General features: G+C 38.5%; 1 protein-coding gene across 6 annotated transcripts in view; it reads left to right on the forward strand.

Moving 5' to 3' along the window:
* Nucleotides 1–17812, forward strand: part of rptor (regulatory associated protein of MTOR, complex 1) — a 442693-nt gene that overhangs the window by 408874 nt on the left and 16007 nt on the right. For all 6 annotated transcript variants that reach the window (XR_009818028.1, XR_009818029.1, XM_061988411.1 and 3 more), the window contains one exon: nt 14089–14195. Coding sequence is in view for 4 of the 6 variants with exons in the window: in XM_061988411.1 (XP_061844395.1) it covers nt 14089–14195 (107 nt within the window). In the remaining 2 variants the exon portion in view is untranslated. The remainder of the gene's footprint in view (nt 1–14088; nt 14196–17812) is intronic.

The following is a 17812-nucleotide window of genomic DNA, read 5'->3' on the forward strand; positions in this document are numbered from 1 at the left end:
TATTTGCCCAGTTCTGCGCTACGCCGTCCCCTCAGATGCTGTCTTGATCTTTTTGCAGCTCCTAACTGGGGTTGAGTGTTCAAGGTGCAATTCTCTGCCTAAAACCTTCGGGGCCTTTTTCTCTAAACTCCATCCATTTATCCAACCATTTTTGACCGCTTGTCCCTCTCGGGTCGGGGAGGATGCTGGAGTCTATCCCAGCTGCATTCGGGCAGAAGGCGAGGTAATCCCTGGACAAGTCGCCAACAACTATCAACTCAATTAGCAACTGCAGCTCTCGTCCAATAGCACTTTCAGTTCAGTTCAGTTCAGTTTCAGTTTATTTCGCACATGCATACGATACAATGTAATGCATTACATATTTCCAGTTGTTTCATTGCAGCACGTCCGAAAAGGAGTAGGAAGAAGCTGATCTTATTTAATCCTACCCCTTTTCATACCACAGCAATTGTATCCCATTTCTTTGATCTCTGTAACTTTAGCTTTTTCTGTGGCAGTGAACTATGGCAACTGAAGCTAAATCCTAACCCTGAATTTTTAGTGTTGGAATGGCTCGAAGTAGTAAACATTTTAAGATCAAAGGGGATGTTTTTTGGGGGGGAAATGTAGAATGTTTGGTTATTTGGAAAATACCCAAGATGTTTGGATTTAGGAATGTTTTAAATCAGATGAGAAATATGGAGCCAGAACTTGTAAAAGATGTCAATTTTTAGTGAGAATTTTGTCACAGAAAATATGGAATTACTATTTTGGTCAGGCCTGGGGCGGGGGTCGATGGGGGTCAATTTCAGAGAAAAAAATGTGTCTGGGGCCGGTATGATTTTTAGGAACACATACAAATAATACAAAACATCACAATAATGTCTGATTGAATGCTAAAAATGTTATGACAGACCGCCTTAAAAAACAGAATGGAACATGAGAATGTACCCTATTTTTCGGAGTATAAGTTGCACAGGAGTATAAGTCGCACTTGCCGAAAATGCATAATAAAAAAGGAAAAAAACATATATGAGTTGCACTGGAGCCCGGCCAAACTATGAAAAAAACTGCGACTTATAGTCCGAAAAATACGGTACATGAAAATAAAGAATGTGGGTTTTACAATATTAACAATGAACGATAAAACACTGAATATTGACAGCATATGAACGTCACACACCCTCTTCATCGACATATTTTACAATCAAGCAAAACGCAACAAAAATGCAACAAACAGCGAAATATGAACACGATAAAACAAACACCTACAATTTGATATATCTGATACATCACCAGTGTTGGGTTAGTTACTGAAAACCAGTAACTAGTTACAGTTACTAGTTACTTTATTTCAAAAGTAACGCAGTTATTAACTCAAGTTACTTACACCAAAAAGTAATGTGTTACTGTGAAAAGTAACTATTGAGTTCCTTTTTTTTTTTTTTTTCAAAGCTCCCATTAATGCTCTTTTAGCCTTCATTTCAGTACTGTTATTGCACTGGAGAATAATACAATTTGTTGATCAACTTGACATGCATTTGCATCACTGAACTCTGCTAAGCAATGTGGTCTATATACAACACACAAAGACAAAGATATGTTTCAAAGGGCCGATTTGTTTTAGGCCAGAACAAATTGACAAAACTATTTTAAATAGCTGCAACATAACATACATGAGTAACAAACAGCATAATAACAACATAGCTGTAAACCTGGCTTCACCTAAGGAAGGCACACGTGACATACACAAAGCCTAACCAGGCAGATTTGAATTGTTGTTTTGGGCAGTAGACGGGATCTTTGATCCAAGACACAACTTACATTTAATTAAAATGTTCTTTTCTTTGTGCTCGACAAAAAAAAAAGAAGTGAGAATATCCCCATGTTAAGACACTCGACTCGACTGCGGCTTCGTTGTTCGTAAAGACAGACACGCCCCCCCTCCCCTCCCCACACCCACACACAGAGCGCGCCTCCGGCTTGTGACACAAGAACATTCAGAAGGACGACACTGCAGCGCTCCAATAAAACTAGGGATGATACTCGAAACCGATTTTCCCGGTTGTTCGATAAGAAAAGAACCGAGTCCTCGGACTCGAATCCCTTTTTGAGAACCGGTACCCGTTTTCGAGACCACTATAGTAAAGAAAAATAATTGGTTCTTTATTCGAATCCCTGGGAACGAATCCCGTCCCGACCAGAAATGCCCCGTGGGACATCACAAGAAATGACGTCACGTAGCTCAGTCATTAGGCGCAGATAGCGAAAGCAGGAAAAACAATGGACCGGAAAAAGCGCTCCAAGGTGTAATAAAGTTCAAAACAAAAGGTATAATCCAATGAATTACTTTACTGAGAGATTTGAGCAGGGTACAAACACATGACGAACACTTTTACGACCAACCGGAAACATAGCAACCAGGCTAGCAACGCACCTCCTTTACGGCAGCTGTCGCAACGATCTTAAAGCAACCGCAGCACATACATATTGATACAACATATCTCCCTTTTTTAACTTTTGTTTTTCTTTCCTTGTAAACAAAACAAAATCACACTGTATATGTGTTGTCTGTCTAATTATAGATAATGCAGACGAGGCGTGTTGGCTGAGTTCTTGAAGTTTACTTTCACAGCGTGCTCATAACCTCATTCTTAGCTGCCGGGTGGCGACATGCAACAACACTTTTCGGGGCTACCGCGCATGCTCGTCACGCCCGTTGCATGCTGGGTAGTGTAGTTGTAATATTCCCTAGCTCATAACATCACATCTTTCCCCCTATAAAGAAATAATTTTAACTCAATAAAGTGTATTTCTTTTTTTAGCTTTAACTTTTCATGTTTTAGCATTGTAACCACATTTGCAAACAACTTTTCTCTTCATAGAATGTTCTTTCAATAAAGAAATAAAGTTCAAAAATGTCAAAGCATCATAACAAACAGTTATGTCAAATAGCAGCAGAATTGCACTTTTTGGAGAGCTGTATTATTTTTAGTTTTGTGCCCAAGGGACTGATTTTATTTAACACTATCCGCGACCCCAAAGGGAATAAGCGGTAGAAAATGGATGGATGGATGGATGGAAAAATTATTATTTATAAACCTATAGTGATCACAGAGACAGGTTGTTTTTGTGTTACTGTATATATTTGTTTTTCTGAAAAATCCCACTTAATATACTTTGGGTAACAACAGTCAATATTTATTTATTTTATTTTATTTTTTTAGGGGGGTAACAGTCAATATTTATTTATTTATTAGATTTTATTTTTTTCTTATATAATAAAAGTGAGCTTTTGTTAAACCAAATATTGTGTGTTTTTTCTGGACTTGATAAGAGAATCGATAAGGAATCGGTTCGATAAGAGGATTCGATAATAGGCTCGAACTCGATAATTTCTTATCAAACATCATCCCTAAATAAAACACACTCAGATCTTCTGTTTCTAGCCGATACTACATAAAAAATAACGTAAAACAACGCAGTAACGCATCATGTAGTAACGGTAACTGAGTTACTGAATATAAAAAATAACGCGTTAGATTACTAGTTACCGCCGAAACTTTGTAACGCGTTAGTCCCAACATTCATTACCAGTGAAAGAAATGTGAGTGTGAATGTTGTCTGTCTGTCTGTGTTGGCCCTGTGATGAGGTGGTGACTTGTCCAGGGTGTACACCGCCTTCCACCCTAATGCAGCTTGGATAGGTTCCATCCACCCCAGCGACCCCGAGAGGGACAAGAGGTAGAAAACCTTAGGAAGACATCAGTTTTTTTTTTTCTATAAGCAACTGAGCATGGCTGTAATTTCAGACTGTTTGGTGTTTGATGAGTTGCTGTAAAGTATCAAAAAGGCAAAGTCTTCCATCTGTTGCTCATTGCTACAGCAGGTGAGAACTGAACTGGACATCAAATCTTAAATCTGCTGTAACAGATTGTCTCACCACTTGGGAGCGTGATGTGTTGCACAGATGCTTACTTAAACCTGCGGCAATCACCAAGTGGCAGAAATGAAGTTGTGTGTAAAGTTTGTGGTGTGGAGGTTGTGTCGAAACAGACCTTTTAAAAAAAGCTCATTTTCCCCTGCTGCTTTTTCAGAGTTGGTTCAGGGTAGGTTCCTGAGGTTCTGGCAGAGCCTTTCTGTTTTGTTATCAAGACGCCAGAGCTGACCGCAGAACTGTTTGTTTTAGCAAACTAATAGATTATATTTGCATTGCTTCCTCTCGATATTGTGGACGTTCTGATACTCAGCATGTATTCTGCATATATACTATATTGCCAAAAGTATTTGGCCACCTGCCTTGACTCACATATGAACTTGAAGTGCCATCCCATTCCTAACCCATAGGGTTCAATATGATTTCTGTCCACCTTTTGCAGCTATTACAGCTTCAACTCTCCTGGGAAGGCTGTCCACAAGGTTGCGGAGTATGATTATAGGAATTTTCCACCATTCTTCCAAAAGCACATAGGTGAGGTCACACACTGATGTTGGTCGAGAAGGTCTGGCTCTCAGTCTCCGCTCTAATTCATCCCAAAGGTGTTCTATCGGGTTCAGGTCAGGACTCTGTGTAGGCCAGTCAAGTTCATCCACACCAGACTCTGTCATCCATGTCTTTATGGACCTTGCTTTGTGCACTGTTGCACAGTCATGTTGGAAGAAGAAGAGGCCCGCTCCAAACTGTTCCCACAAAGTTGAGAGCATGGAATTGTTCAAAATGTTTTGGTATCCTGGAGCATTCAAAGTTCCTTGCACTGGAACTACGGGGCCAAGCCCAACTCCTGAAAAACAACCCCACACCATGATTCCTTTTCCACCAAATTTCACACTCGGCACAATGCAGTCCGAAATGTACCGTTCTCCTGGCAACCTCCAAACCCAGACTGGTCCAGATTGCCAGATGTAAAAGTGTGATTCATCACTCCAGAGAAGGCGTCTCCACTGCTGTAGAGTCCAGTGGCGACGTGCTTTACACCACTGCATCCCACGCTTTGCATATGACTTGGTGATGTATGGCTTAGATGCAGCTGCTCGGCCCTGGAAACCCATTCCATGAAGCTCTCTGCGTACTGTACGTGGGCTAATTGGAAGGTCACATGAAGTTTGGAGCTCTGTAGCAACTGACTGTGCAGAAAGTCTTTGCACTATGCGCTTCAGCATCCGCTGACCCCTCTCTGTCAGTTTACGTGGCCTACCACTTGGTGGCTGAGTTGCTGTTGTTCCCAAACTCTTCCATTTTCTAATAATAAAGCCGACAGTTGACTTTGGAATATTTAGGAGCGAGGCAATTTCACGACTGGATTTGTTGCACAGGTGGCATCCTATGACAGTTCCACGCTGGAAATCACTGAAAGCGGCCCATTCTTTCACAAATGTTTGTAGAAACAGTCTCCATGCCTAAGTGCTTGATTTTATACACCTGTGGCCGGGCCAAGTGATTAGGACACCTGATTCTCATCATTTGGATGGGTGGCCAAATACTTTTGGCAATATAGTGTATGAAGACACACACACTAAATGGTTAGCACTCTCTATTTTGTTCATTTAAGAGACACAATCGCACATGAGCTTAGTACACAGGTGTCAAACTCAAGGCCGGGGGCCAGATCTGGCCCGCCACATCAATTTGTGTGGCCCCCGAAAGCGTGGAAATATTATGTGTAAATAAAGTACCTTATCTTTTCTTAATAAATGTATTACAAAAATAAATGTACTGCATACAATTACATATATTTACACTTTAATCATCTTTAATAATAAAACTAAATATTATATCGTCATACATTCCAAAACAATGTTATTGTTCAAATAAAGATAAATACTTAAATATCTGCTTGACTTATGATTTCAAAGCAAGTAATCCAACAAACTGTTCATGTTAAAATTTTACAATAACATTTTTTTACAGTAAAATCCACTTTCAATATAGAGTAATAATACACTATAAAACACAACAACCGTAGATTTTACAGTATAAAAAACTTGCATGATTGTTTACGTAAAAAAAACAGTAATACCCCTTTTCTATTCCATTTGATTTAATTCCATGTATTTTTTTTTACAAATAAATAAAAACAGAATGCAATGATTTGCAAATCCTTTTCAACTTATATTCAATTGAATAGACTGCAAAGACAAGATATTTAATGTTTGAACTGAGAAACTTAATTTTTTTTTGCAAATAATCATTAGCTTAGAATTTAATGGCAGCAACACATTGCAAAAAAGTTGGCACAGGGGCATTTTTACAAATGTGTTACATGGCCTTTCCTTTTAACAACACTCAGTAAATGTTTGGGAACTGAGGAGACCAATTTTTGAAGCTTTTCAGGTGGAATTATTTCCCATTCTTGCTTGATGTACAGCTTAAGTTGTTCAACAGTCCGGGGTCTCCGTTGTGGTATTTTAGGCTTCATAATGCACCACACATTTTCAATGGGAGACAGGTCTGGACTACAGGCAGGCCAGTCTAGTACCTGCACTCTTTTACTATTAAGTAATGTTGTTGTAACACGTCGCTGAAATAAGCAGGGGCGTCCATGATAACGTTGCTTGGATGGCAACATATGTTGCTCCAAGACCTGTATATACCTTTCAGCATTAATGGCGCCTTCACAGATGTGTAAGTTACCCATGCCTTGGGCACTAATACACCCCCATACCATCACAGATGCTGGCTTTTGAACTTTGCGTCTATAACAATCCGGATGGTTCTTTTCCTCCTTGTTCCAGAGGACATAACGTCCACAGTTTCCAAAAACAATTTGAAATATGGACTCGTCAGACCAGAGAACACTTTTACACTTTGCATCAGTACATCTTAGATGAGTTTGGGCTCAGCGAAGCCGGCGGAGTGTCTGGGTATTGTTGATAAATCATGTCACCCACCTGTTCCCAATTAGCCTGTTCACCTGTGGGATGTTTCAAATAAGTGTTTGATGAGCATTCCTCAACTTTGTCAGTCTTTTTTGCCACTTGTGCCAGCTTTTTTGAAACATGTTGCAGGCATCAAATTCCAAATGAGCTAATATTTGCAAAAAATAACAGTTTTCCAGTTTGAACATTAAATATCTTGTCTTTGCAGTCTATTCAATTGATTATAGGTTGAAAAGGATTTGCAAATCAGTGTATTTTGTTTTTATTTACGATTTACACAACGTGCCAACTTCACTGGTTTTGGGGTTTCTCTTTTATATGCTGTAAAACAAAAAAAACCTGCAAATATTATGGTACAATTGTAACGACTGAGCTGCCAGTTTTATACAGTACAATCTAAAAATTTTGTTTTGTACAGTCTACAATTATTATAGTATTATTCACTGTAGCATGCGGCCCTCTGAGGGCCACCATAACTGGGATGTGGCCCTCACTGAAAATAAGTTTGACACGCCTGGCTTAGTAGATCAGCTTTGTGTGCAATCAAGGTGACATGTTTTAATGCATGCAAACATTTAGTAGATCAGACCCAAAGTCATGGCGAGTAATTTTTATCATTAGTATGGTTTTATTCGACCAATTTGCAACCTGTATTGTGTCGTTTAAATTCTGTACTTTTAATGCGAGTTGAAAGGGATCGTCAGCATTAACGTGTCATCATGCTGCACGACCTTCAACTAGACGGATGAATGTTTGCCTGATGAGGGTTTGTTGAAAGCATTTTACATTCTGACCTGGCTTTCATCTGAGGCACAGAATGCTGAAAGACTCACTCTGACGTCTCCCAGTGGTCATCGTACCAGGAAGAATGCAGAATGTCAAGATTTTTTTTCTTTTTCTTTATACGTGCCAACCATTTTTAAACTTTTAAAGTTTGTGCTTCTGTGAGACTTTGTTAGCCTATCATGTGCTGATGTACAAGGTCTGTGTGGATGATCTTGCTATGAAAGTGAAAATGTGCATATCTTTGCTACTACAAACCCTGTTTCCATATGAGTTGGGAAATTGTGTTAGATGTAAATATAAACGGAATACAATGATTTGCAAATCATTTTCAACCCATATTCAATTGAATATGCTACAAAGACAACATATTTGATGTTCAAACTGATAAACTTTTTTTTTTTTTGCAAATAATCATTAACTTTAGAATTTGATGCCAGCAACACATGACAAAGAAATTGGGAAAGGTGGCAATAAATACTGATAAAGTTGAGGAATGCTCATCAAACACTTATTTGGAACATCCCACAGGTGAACAGGCAAATTGGGAACAGGTGGGTGCCATGATTGGGTATAAAAGTAGATTCCATAAAATGCTCAATCATTCACAAACAAGGATGGGGCGAGGGTCACCACTTTGTCAACAAATGCGTGAGCAAATTGTTGAACAGTTTAAGAAAAACCTTTCTCAACCAGCTATTGCAAGGTATTTAGGGATTTCACCATCTACAGTCCGTATTATCATCAAAGGGTTCAGAGAATCTGGAGAAATCACTGCACGTAAGCAGCTAAGCCCATGACCTTCGATCCCTCACGCTGTACTGCACCAACAAGCGACATCAGTGTGTAAAGGATATCACCACATGGGCTCAGGAACACTTCAGAAACCCACTATCAGTAACTACAGTTGGTCGCTACATCTGTAAGTGCAAGTTAAAACTCTCCTATGCAAGGCGAAAACACCCAGAAACGCCGCCGGCTTCGCTGGGCCTGAGCTCATCTAAGATGGACTGATACAAAGTGGAAAAGTGTTCTGTGGTCTGACGAGTCCACATTTCAAATTGTTTTTGGAAACTGTGGACGTCGTGTCTTCTGGACCAAAGAGGAAAAGAACCATCCGGATTGTTATAGGCGCAAAGTTGAAAAGCCAGCATCTGTGATGGTATGGGGGTGTATTAGTGCCCAAAGCATGGGTAACTTACACATCTGTGAAAGCACCATTAATGCTGAAAGGTACATACAGGTTTTGGAGCAACATATGTTGCCATCCAAGCAACGTTACCATGGACGCCCCTGCTTATTTCAGCAAGACAATGCCAAGCCACGTGTTACATCAACGTGGCTTCATAGTAAAAGAGTGCGGGTACTAGACTGGACTGCCTGTAGTCCAGACCTGTCTCCCATTGAAAATGTGTGGCGCATTATGAAGCCTAAAATACCACAACGGAAACCCCCGGACTGTTGAACAACTTAAGCTGTACATCAAGCAAGAAAGGGAAATAATTCCACCTGAGAAGCTTAAAAAATGTGTCTCCTCAGTTCCCAAACGTTTACTGGGTGTTGTTAAAAGGAAAGGCCATGTAACACAGTGGTGAACATGCCCTTTCCCAACTACTTTGGCACGTGTTGCAGCCATGAAATTCTAAGTTAATTATTATTTGCAAAAAAAAAAATAACGTTTTTGAGTTTGAACATCAAATATGTTGTCTTGTAGTGCATTCAACTGAATATGGGTTGAAAATGATTTGCAAATCATTGTATTCCGTTTATATTTACATCTAACACAATTTCCCAACTCATATGGAAACAAGGTTTGTAGATAAAAGTAAATTAAGCTTCTTGTTCTGTGATTTTTAACGTTATATAAATTATACTGTTAGCTATTAAACACTGTTAAGTTTGTCCCATTATTGTATTTGTTTTTTTAAATGATTCATGACGTACGCTGGTCCCTGCCTGCTTGCTTGTTTTGCCCATTTAAGTGCTTAAGTGGTTGGAATTGTCTTCGGTTTGTTAGTTGAGGCTTTTAGCTGACATTCTATACATGAATGTATAGCAGCTGTGTATTGATAACAGCAATGCTATTGCAACCCTAATAACCCTTTTAGAATACCGTATTTTAGAATACCGTATTTTCCAGACCATAGGGCGCACTGGATTATAAGGCGCACTGCCGATGAGCGGGTCTATTCAGGTCTATTTTCATACAAATGGTGCACCGGATGATAAGGCGCATTAAAGGGGTCTTTTTTTCTTCTTCTCAATGTAAAACACTTCCTTGTGGTCTACATAACATGTGATGGTGGTTCTTTGGTCAAAATGTTGCATAGATGATGTTTTACAGATCATCTTCAAGTCACTTTCTGACAGTCGCTTCAGGATGCGCCGTTTTGTGGGTGGTCTTATTTACGTGGCTCACCTTCGACAGCGTCTTCTCCCCGTCATCTTTGTTGTAGCGGTGTAGCGTGCAAGGACAGGCGTAGAAGTGTCAAAAGATGGAGCTAACTGTTTTAATGACATTCACACTTTACTTCAATCAATAACGGAGCAGCATCTCCTCATCCGTGGCTCACTAGTGCAACAACAACGCCGGAAATGTGTCCCGTGAAAAAACGTCCGACCGGAACTCTTTAATAACTAAAGTTTATTGGGTGAATAATGTAAACTCACTTCACCGGTATGTTGTAGCGCTTTCATGGGGAGTTTATTGACAGATATAAGTAAGAACTTTACACTACTTTATATTAGAAATGGCAACAGTGGAGGATGAATGTCCCGTAACAAGAAGATAGAGAAAAATAAGAAGCTTATCGACTCCGGTGTCGCACGGACTACAAAGGCGGACGCGCGCAAATTTTCAGGACTTATGCAGATCCCAAATACAGATCAGCAACTCAACCCTATGGGATGACAATGAGAAACCTTGGGGGGGACCGCAGATGTCCAGTCCATAGTGGATCTAACATAATAGTGTGAGAGTCCAGTCCATAGTGGATCTAACATAATGGTGTGAAAGTCCAGTCCATAGTGGATCTAACATAATATTGTGAGAGTCCAGTCCATAGTGCATCTAGCATAATATTGTGAGAGTCCAGTCCATAGTGGATCTAACATAATAGTGAGAGTCCAGTCCATAGTGGATCTAACATAATATTGTGAGAGTCCAGTCCATAGTGGGGCCAGCAAAAGATCATCTTGAGTAGAGACAAGTCAGCAGTGCAGAGATCTCCCGAACTGATGCACAGATGAGTGGTCCACCCCGGGTCCCGACTTTGGACAGCTAGCGCGTCATCTGTGGTCGTCGGATCTGTGCCCCCCCCTCTCCTTCGTAGAGAGGGGGGCAGAGCAGAAAAGAAACGGCAGATCAACTGGTCTAAAAGGGGGTCTATTTAAGGGCTAGAGTATACGAATGAGTTTTAAGATGGGACTTAAATGCTTCTACTGAGTTAGCATCTCTAACTGCATCTCATTTCATTTCATTTTCATTTATTTATTTATTTCAGGCAATGACATAAAAAAGTACAAAGTTGACAACACATAATAATATAAATTAATATAGTGCAAAAGGTAATGTATAGTATGTAATGCATGATTGTCCAGTTTTTCCTGAAAGGGAGTGGGAAGAAGAGAATTTATTTAATCCCACCTCCAGTTCTCCATTCAGTGATTATTCACATGTGTTGCACTCTTACTTTGTTCAAAGATTATAATACAGATGTTGTATCATAGTGGCATTACCACAGGTAACAATAATTATTACACTGTAACAATAATTTGTATCAACAATGTAGGAAGAATTATATACCAACAATGGTAATAGACAACAAAGCAATAATGGTAATAGACAACATAGCAATAATGGTAATAGATAACAAAGCAATAATGGTAATAGACAACAAAGCAATAATGGTAAGGAAACATTGAGCACATGTTAACACTTTGAGACAGAGTTTTTGATTGAGTACAACAGCAAGTCAAATTAAAAACCCTCATCTCTATATTTGAACCAGACCCCATGTTTGTATAATAGTTTAAATTGATTAAGAGTTTGGCATTGCTTGTGTTGTAAGTCCAGTTTGTTCCATAGTTTTACTCCGCATACAGACACACAAAAACCTTTACGAGTGGTTTGAGCTCTCGGCAATAAGAAACATCCAAAGCCTCTCAAGTTATGAGCCTGCGCTCGTTTTATAAAAAAAACGTTGTAGATTTGGCGACAATAATTTGTTAAATGCTTTATATAAGATTATTAATGCATTATATTTAACAAGGTCATCAATTTGAGCAACTTTGATTGCATAAACAGATTATGAGTATGTTCTAAATAACCAACGTTGTGAATGATCCGCACTGTTCTTTTCTGTAATATGATCAGAAGATGAATTGTGTTGTGGTAAGTATTCATCCATACTTCAACACAGTATGTAAGGTATGGGAGTACCAAGGTGCCGTATAGAGTACGGAGTGCATTTTCATTGAGGTATAGTTTTGCTTTGTTTATAATTGAGAGGCTTTTGGAGATTTTTGTTTTAATGTGTCTGACATGAGGTTTCCATGATAGTTTACTATCAATTATTACTCCCAAAAATGTTTTCTCATTTACGATTTCAATTTGGGTACCATCAATACTTATTTTCTGTTCAGACGTTATGTTGCGATTTCCAAACATCACTATCTTAGTTTTATTTATATTCAAAGATAATTTATTAGTGTCCATCCATTTTTTTTACTATGTTTAGTTCTGTGTTTACTGTATTTATGAGCTCATTATAGTCATCACTACTGTAGAATATATTTGTGTCGTCTGCAAATAGTATACATTTCAGTACTTTGGATGTATTAGACATATCATTAATATATAAATTAAACAATTTTGGCCCCAACACGGACCCTTGGGGGACACCACAAGCAATGCCAAGAATATCAGATAAAAATTGACCCATTTTAACAAACTGTACCCTCCCTGTTAAATAACTTTTTAACCAGTCACCAGCCAGCCCCCTAATTCCATATCTTCCCATTTTATTTAGTAGAATTGAATGATTAATGGTATCAAAGGCTTTCTTTAAATCAATAAAAATACCAACTGCATATCTTTTATGCTCCAGTGCATTAGTAATTTCTTCAATAGCTTCAGTTATCGCCATTGAGGTTGTTCGTCTGGACCTAAAGCCATACTGACTGTCATTGATTATATGATGCTTCTCAAGAAAAGATTCAAGTCGAGAGTTAAATAGTTTCTCCAAGATTTTTGAGAACTGAGGCAAAAGAGAGATTGGTCTGTAATCGGTGAAAGCGTGTTTGCTGTCACTTTTGAAGAGCGGAGTTACCTTAGCGATTTTCATTTGACTTGGAAAGCAGCCAGTCTGGAATGATAGGTTACATATATAAGTTAAAGGTTTTACAATATTCAGTATAACTTTTTGACCCAATATCATGTTGATATCATGGTAGTCAGTGGAGCACTTACTTTTACACTTCCACACAATGTTTGTCACTTCCTGCTCATTGGTGGCTGAGAGGAAGAATGACAAAGAATTCTGTTCAACAGTTGATTTTGTAACTCCATTGTCTGGGATATCAACAGCCAATTTAGGACCAACATTTACAAAAAAACTATTGAACTTATTCACTACATTACTCATATTATAATCTTCACCGTTTTCATCAATAAAGTAGTAAGGATATGTCAACTTTTAATATCCTTGTTTGATTAGACTATTCAAAACATCCAAGTTCCTTTTATATTGTTTTTGTTTTCATGTAGTTTTTTTTTTATAATATAACCGTTTGCTTGTTCTTATAATAACAGTTCATTTATTTTTGTACTTCTTGTATAGTTGTTCGACTTCTTTTGTTTTTATTTTGATGAAAAGTTTGTAGAGATTGTTTTTCTTTTTACAGGCATGGCCATTTTTATTTTGACAAGCCTCGATGTGCTCCAGGTCCATCTCTATTCCATAGTACTAGAGCCCGAATAGAAAACGCTCTATAGCCCGCATACTTTTTTTGAGCTCTGGGAATCACTAATAAGCCGGGTTCTTTGAACACGGATTACTTGCCGGGACATATGGTACAATACAATCAGCAAGATAGGATGGAGCTAGACTGTGTAGTATTTTATACGTAAGTAGTAAAACCTTAAAGTCACATCTTAAGTGCACAGGAAGCCAGTGCAGGTGAGCCAGTATAGGTGTATATATATAGGTATACATGTATATAGGTATATAAAGGTATATACATCATAGGCGTAATATGATCAAACTTTCTTGTTCTTGTCAAAAGTCTAGCAGCCGCATTTTGTACCAACTGCAATCTTTTAATGCGAGACCCGAAAATAATATGTTACAGTAATCGAGACGAGACGTAACGAACGCATGAATAAAGTCTGCACGTGTCAGTACTGCATTGTGTACGTCCACCATCCTCAGTGTGCTGTCCTCTCTCCAGGTGCAGGCATGGTCGTGGACTGGGAGCAGGAAACCGGTCTCCTTATGACGTCTGGAGATGTTCGGATTATTCGAATCTGGGACACTGACAGAGAGATGAAGGTTCAGGTATGTCGGACTACACTCTATGACTGTCTTGTCTTGTAGGGAGACAGCAAACTAATGGCAGGGAATCCACTAATAAATACAAATTCTAATACATAAATGTGAAATAATTAGGGCTATCAAATTCAATGTGTTCCATGGAGAAGCAGTAGAAAATGGATGGATATACAGTACAGACCAAAAGTTTGGACACAGCTTCTCATTTTAATGCATTTTTTGTATTTTCATGATTATTTACAATGTAGATTGTCACTAAAGGCATCAAAACTATGAATGAACACCTGTGGAATTATGTACTTAACAAAAAAAAGTGACATAACTGAAAACATGTTTTATATTCTAGTTTCCTCAAAATAGCCACCCTTTGCTCCGATTACTGCTTTGCACACTCTTGGCATTCTCTCCATGAGCTTCAAGCACACCTGTGAAGTGAAAAACATTTCAGGTGACTACCTCTTGAATAAAGAAAACGCATTGAATGAGAAGGTGTGTCCAAACTTTTGGCCTGTACTGTAACTCATGTGATTAGATCAGTGGTTCTTAACCTGGGTTCGATCGAACCCTAGGGGTTCGGTGAGTCGGCCTCAGGGGTTCGGCGGAGGTCAAGACACACCCGACTCATCGTGTAAATAAAAACTTCTCCCTATCGGCGTATTACGGATACGGCAACAGCAGAAGTCAGACTGATTTGCAGGTGTGTAATTTGTTGTGAGTTTATGCACTGTGTTGGTTTTGTTGTTTGAACAAGGTGATGTTCATGCACGGTTCATTTTGTGCACCAGTAAAAAAAACATGGTAACACTTTAGTATGGGGAACATATTCACCATTAATTAGTTGCTTATTAACATGCAAATTAGTAACATATTGGCTCTTAACTAGTCATTATTAAGTACTTATTAATGCCTTATTCGGCAGGGCCTTATTATAACCCTAACCCTCTAACCCTGACCCGAACCCTAACCAAATAACTCTAAATTAAGTCTTTGTTACTTAGAATATGTTCCCCTAGTTTCCAAATAACTCTAAATTAAGTCTTTGTTACTAAAGTGTTACCAAAAACATATAACTTTGTCTTGAATTTGAAAAAAATATTTTTTTATTTTTTATTTTTCACTAAAGAAGGGTTCGGTGAATGCGCGTATGAAACTGGTGGGGTTTGGTACCTCCAACAAGGTTAAGAACCACTGGATTATATACAAAAAACGGGAATAATTATGGATAAATGCAGATTAATAACACCGTTTTATTAAACTTAACCGTCGATGGGTTAAAAATTCTGTGGTCTTTTTTTAGGTTCATTCAAATTATGTAATTTTGTGATGAATCATGTGTAATCCCAATTCAAAAGTGTGATTAATTCAATTAAAAGATAATAGTTTGACAGCACTGAAATAATATATTATAGTTCACAACAGTGTGTAATGTGCAGTGTTGGAGGGGTGAATTTTTTTACATTAAAGATGCTAAAGCCAGTCCAATGTAGGTTAAAATGTTAAACTATCTGAACAGAACATTCACATCTTAGCTTTTCTAAGCAAATTAGTTTAATAGCATATCTGAACAATAATGCAAATAAATAATAAATAATTATGAGCTGCTGGACTCAAATGGCCATTTACATACAGATTGCAGATGTTATTCTTATGAACACGCAACGCCCTGAGATCGGTAGGTTAAAGTTCAAGTACCAATGATTGCCACATACACACTAGGTGTGGCGAAATTATTCTCTGCATTTGACCCATCACCCTTGATCACCCCCTGGGAGGTGAGGGGAGCAGTGAGTATACGTGGAATACGTATGTGTAATGGGTAATGGGTCCCATTTTTATAGTCTTTGGTATGACTCGGGGTTTGAACTCACAACCTACCGATCTCAGGGCGGACACTCTAACCACTAAGCCACTGAGTAGGTTGTGAGTTCAAACCCTGGCCGAGTCATACCAAAGACTATAAAAGTGGGACCCCTGCTTGGCACTCAGCATCAAGGGTTGGAATTGGGGGTTAAATCACCAAAAATGATTCCCGGGCGCGGCCACCGCTGCTGCTCACTGCTCCCCTCACCTCCCAGGGGGTGATCAAGGGTGATGGGTCAAATGCAGAGAATAATTTCGCTACACCTAGTGTGTGTGTGACAATAATTGGTACTTTAACTTTAACTTAACAATGCTGACAAGTGTAACACTAACAGTGTGAATAATGTAAATGATTTCATTTCATTGGCTGAAGTGCAGCATTTAATAGTCTCTGCTTGTAGTTCCTCATCTCTGCAATGGCGACACAATGCCTTATTCTTATCCACTTGTCTTGTTTACATAATAGACAAAGTGTTCCCAAAAGAGACTTTGACCACAGAAGATGATTTTCTAGCTCTGGCTTCTCCTTGGCACCATTGCTAGTCATGACCAACGTTCCCTCTAAGGCGCGCACCTGAACAATTGCGCACTGCTCACACGTCCTCTGCGCACAGCAAATCTATGCCGCGCAAAAGATCAAATCCCACTCTAAACAAAATAAACAAATAGTTTGTTTTGTATGATTTTGCAATGCAACTGTGAGTAACAGGTGACGAAAGGCGGCCACAACAGATAAAACCATGTTTTTCAACACTTAAACACTTAAATATTAGGAGGACAGGAATTCCATCGGTCCCTTTATTTAGCAAAATTGTTTGTCGGCCATAACCACACCAAAACAATGTGTAAAATACTTTTATCTAGCAAAACTGGTCGTTGTCTACCGTACAAACCAAGCCAAAAGCAACTCTTTGTCATCTGTTATATCAACAGCAGCCGCTTGCTCTCTCTCTCTCTCACCTGCACCAACACATACACTATGGCAGTGGTTCTCAACCTTTTTTCAGTGATGTACCCCCTGTGAACATTTTTTTAATTCAAGTACCCCCTAATCAGAGCAAAGCATTTTTGGTTGAAAAAAAGAGATAAAGAAGTAAAATACAGCACTATGTCATCAGTTTCTGATTTATTAAATTGTATAACAGTGCAAAATATTGCTCATTAGTAGTGGTCTTTCTTGAACTATTTGGAAAAAAAGATATAAAAATAACTAAAAACTTGTTGAAAAATAAACAAGTGATTCAATTATAAATAAAGATTTCTACACATAGAACTTAAAGTGCCCTCTTTGGGGATTGTAATAGAGATCCATCTGGATTCATGAACTTAATTCTAAACATTTCTTCACAAAAAAAGAAATCTTTAACATCAATATTTATGGAACTTGTCCACAAAAAAATCTAGCTGTCAACACTGAATATTGCATTGTTGCATTTCTTTTCACAGTTCTTTTTGAAAGACATTTTAGTGAGAAACCTGAGCTTGTGCTTCACTGAGTTTATGAACTTACATTCATATTTTGTTGAAGTATTATTCAATAAATGTATTTATAAAGGATTTTTGAAATGTTGCTATTTTTAGGATATTTAAAAAAAATCTCACGTACCCCTTGGCATACCTTCAAGTACCCCAGGGGTACGCGTACCCCCATTTGAGAAGCACTGCACTATGGCAATTAGCCACTGGTGCGTTTATGGCCACACAAAAAGTTGGACAACTCCAACACTCCACGTAAAGTGTAAATTTCAGATCGTTTTACTATG

The sequence above is a fragment of the Nerophis lumbriciformis genome, linkage group LG27 (genome assembly GCF_033978685.3).
Source record: "Nerophis lumbriciformis linkage group LG27, RoL_Nlum_v2.1, whole genome shotgun sequence".
Taxonomy (NCBI): domain Eukaryota; kingdom Metazoa; phylum Chordata; class Actinopteri; order Syngnathiformes; family Syngnathidae; genus Nerophis; species Nerophis lumbriciformis.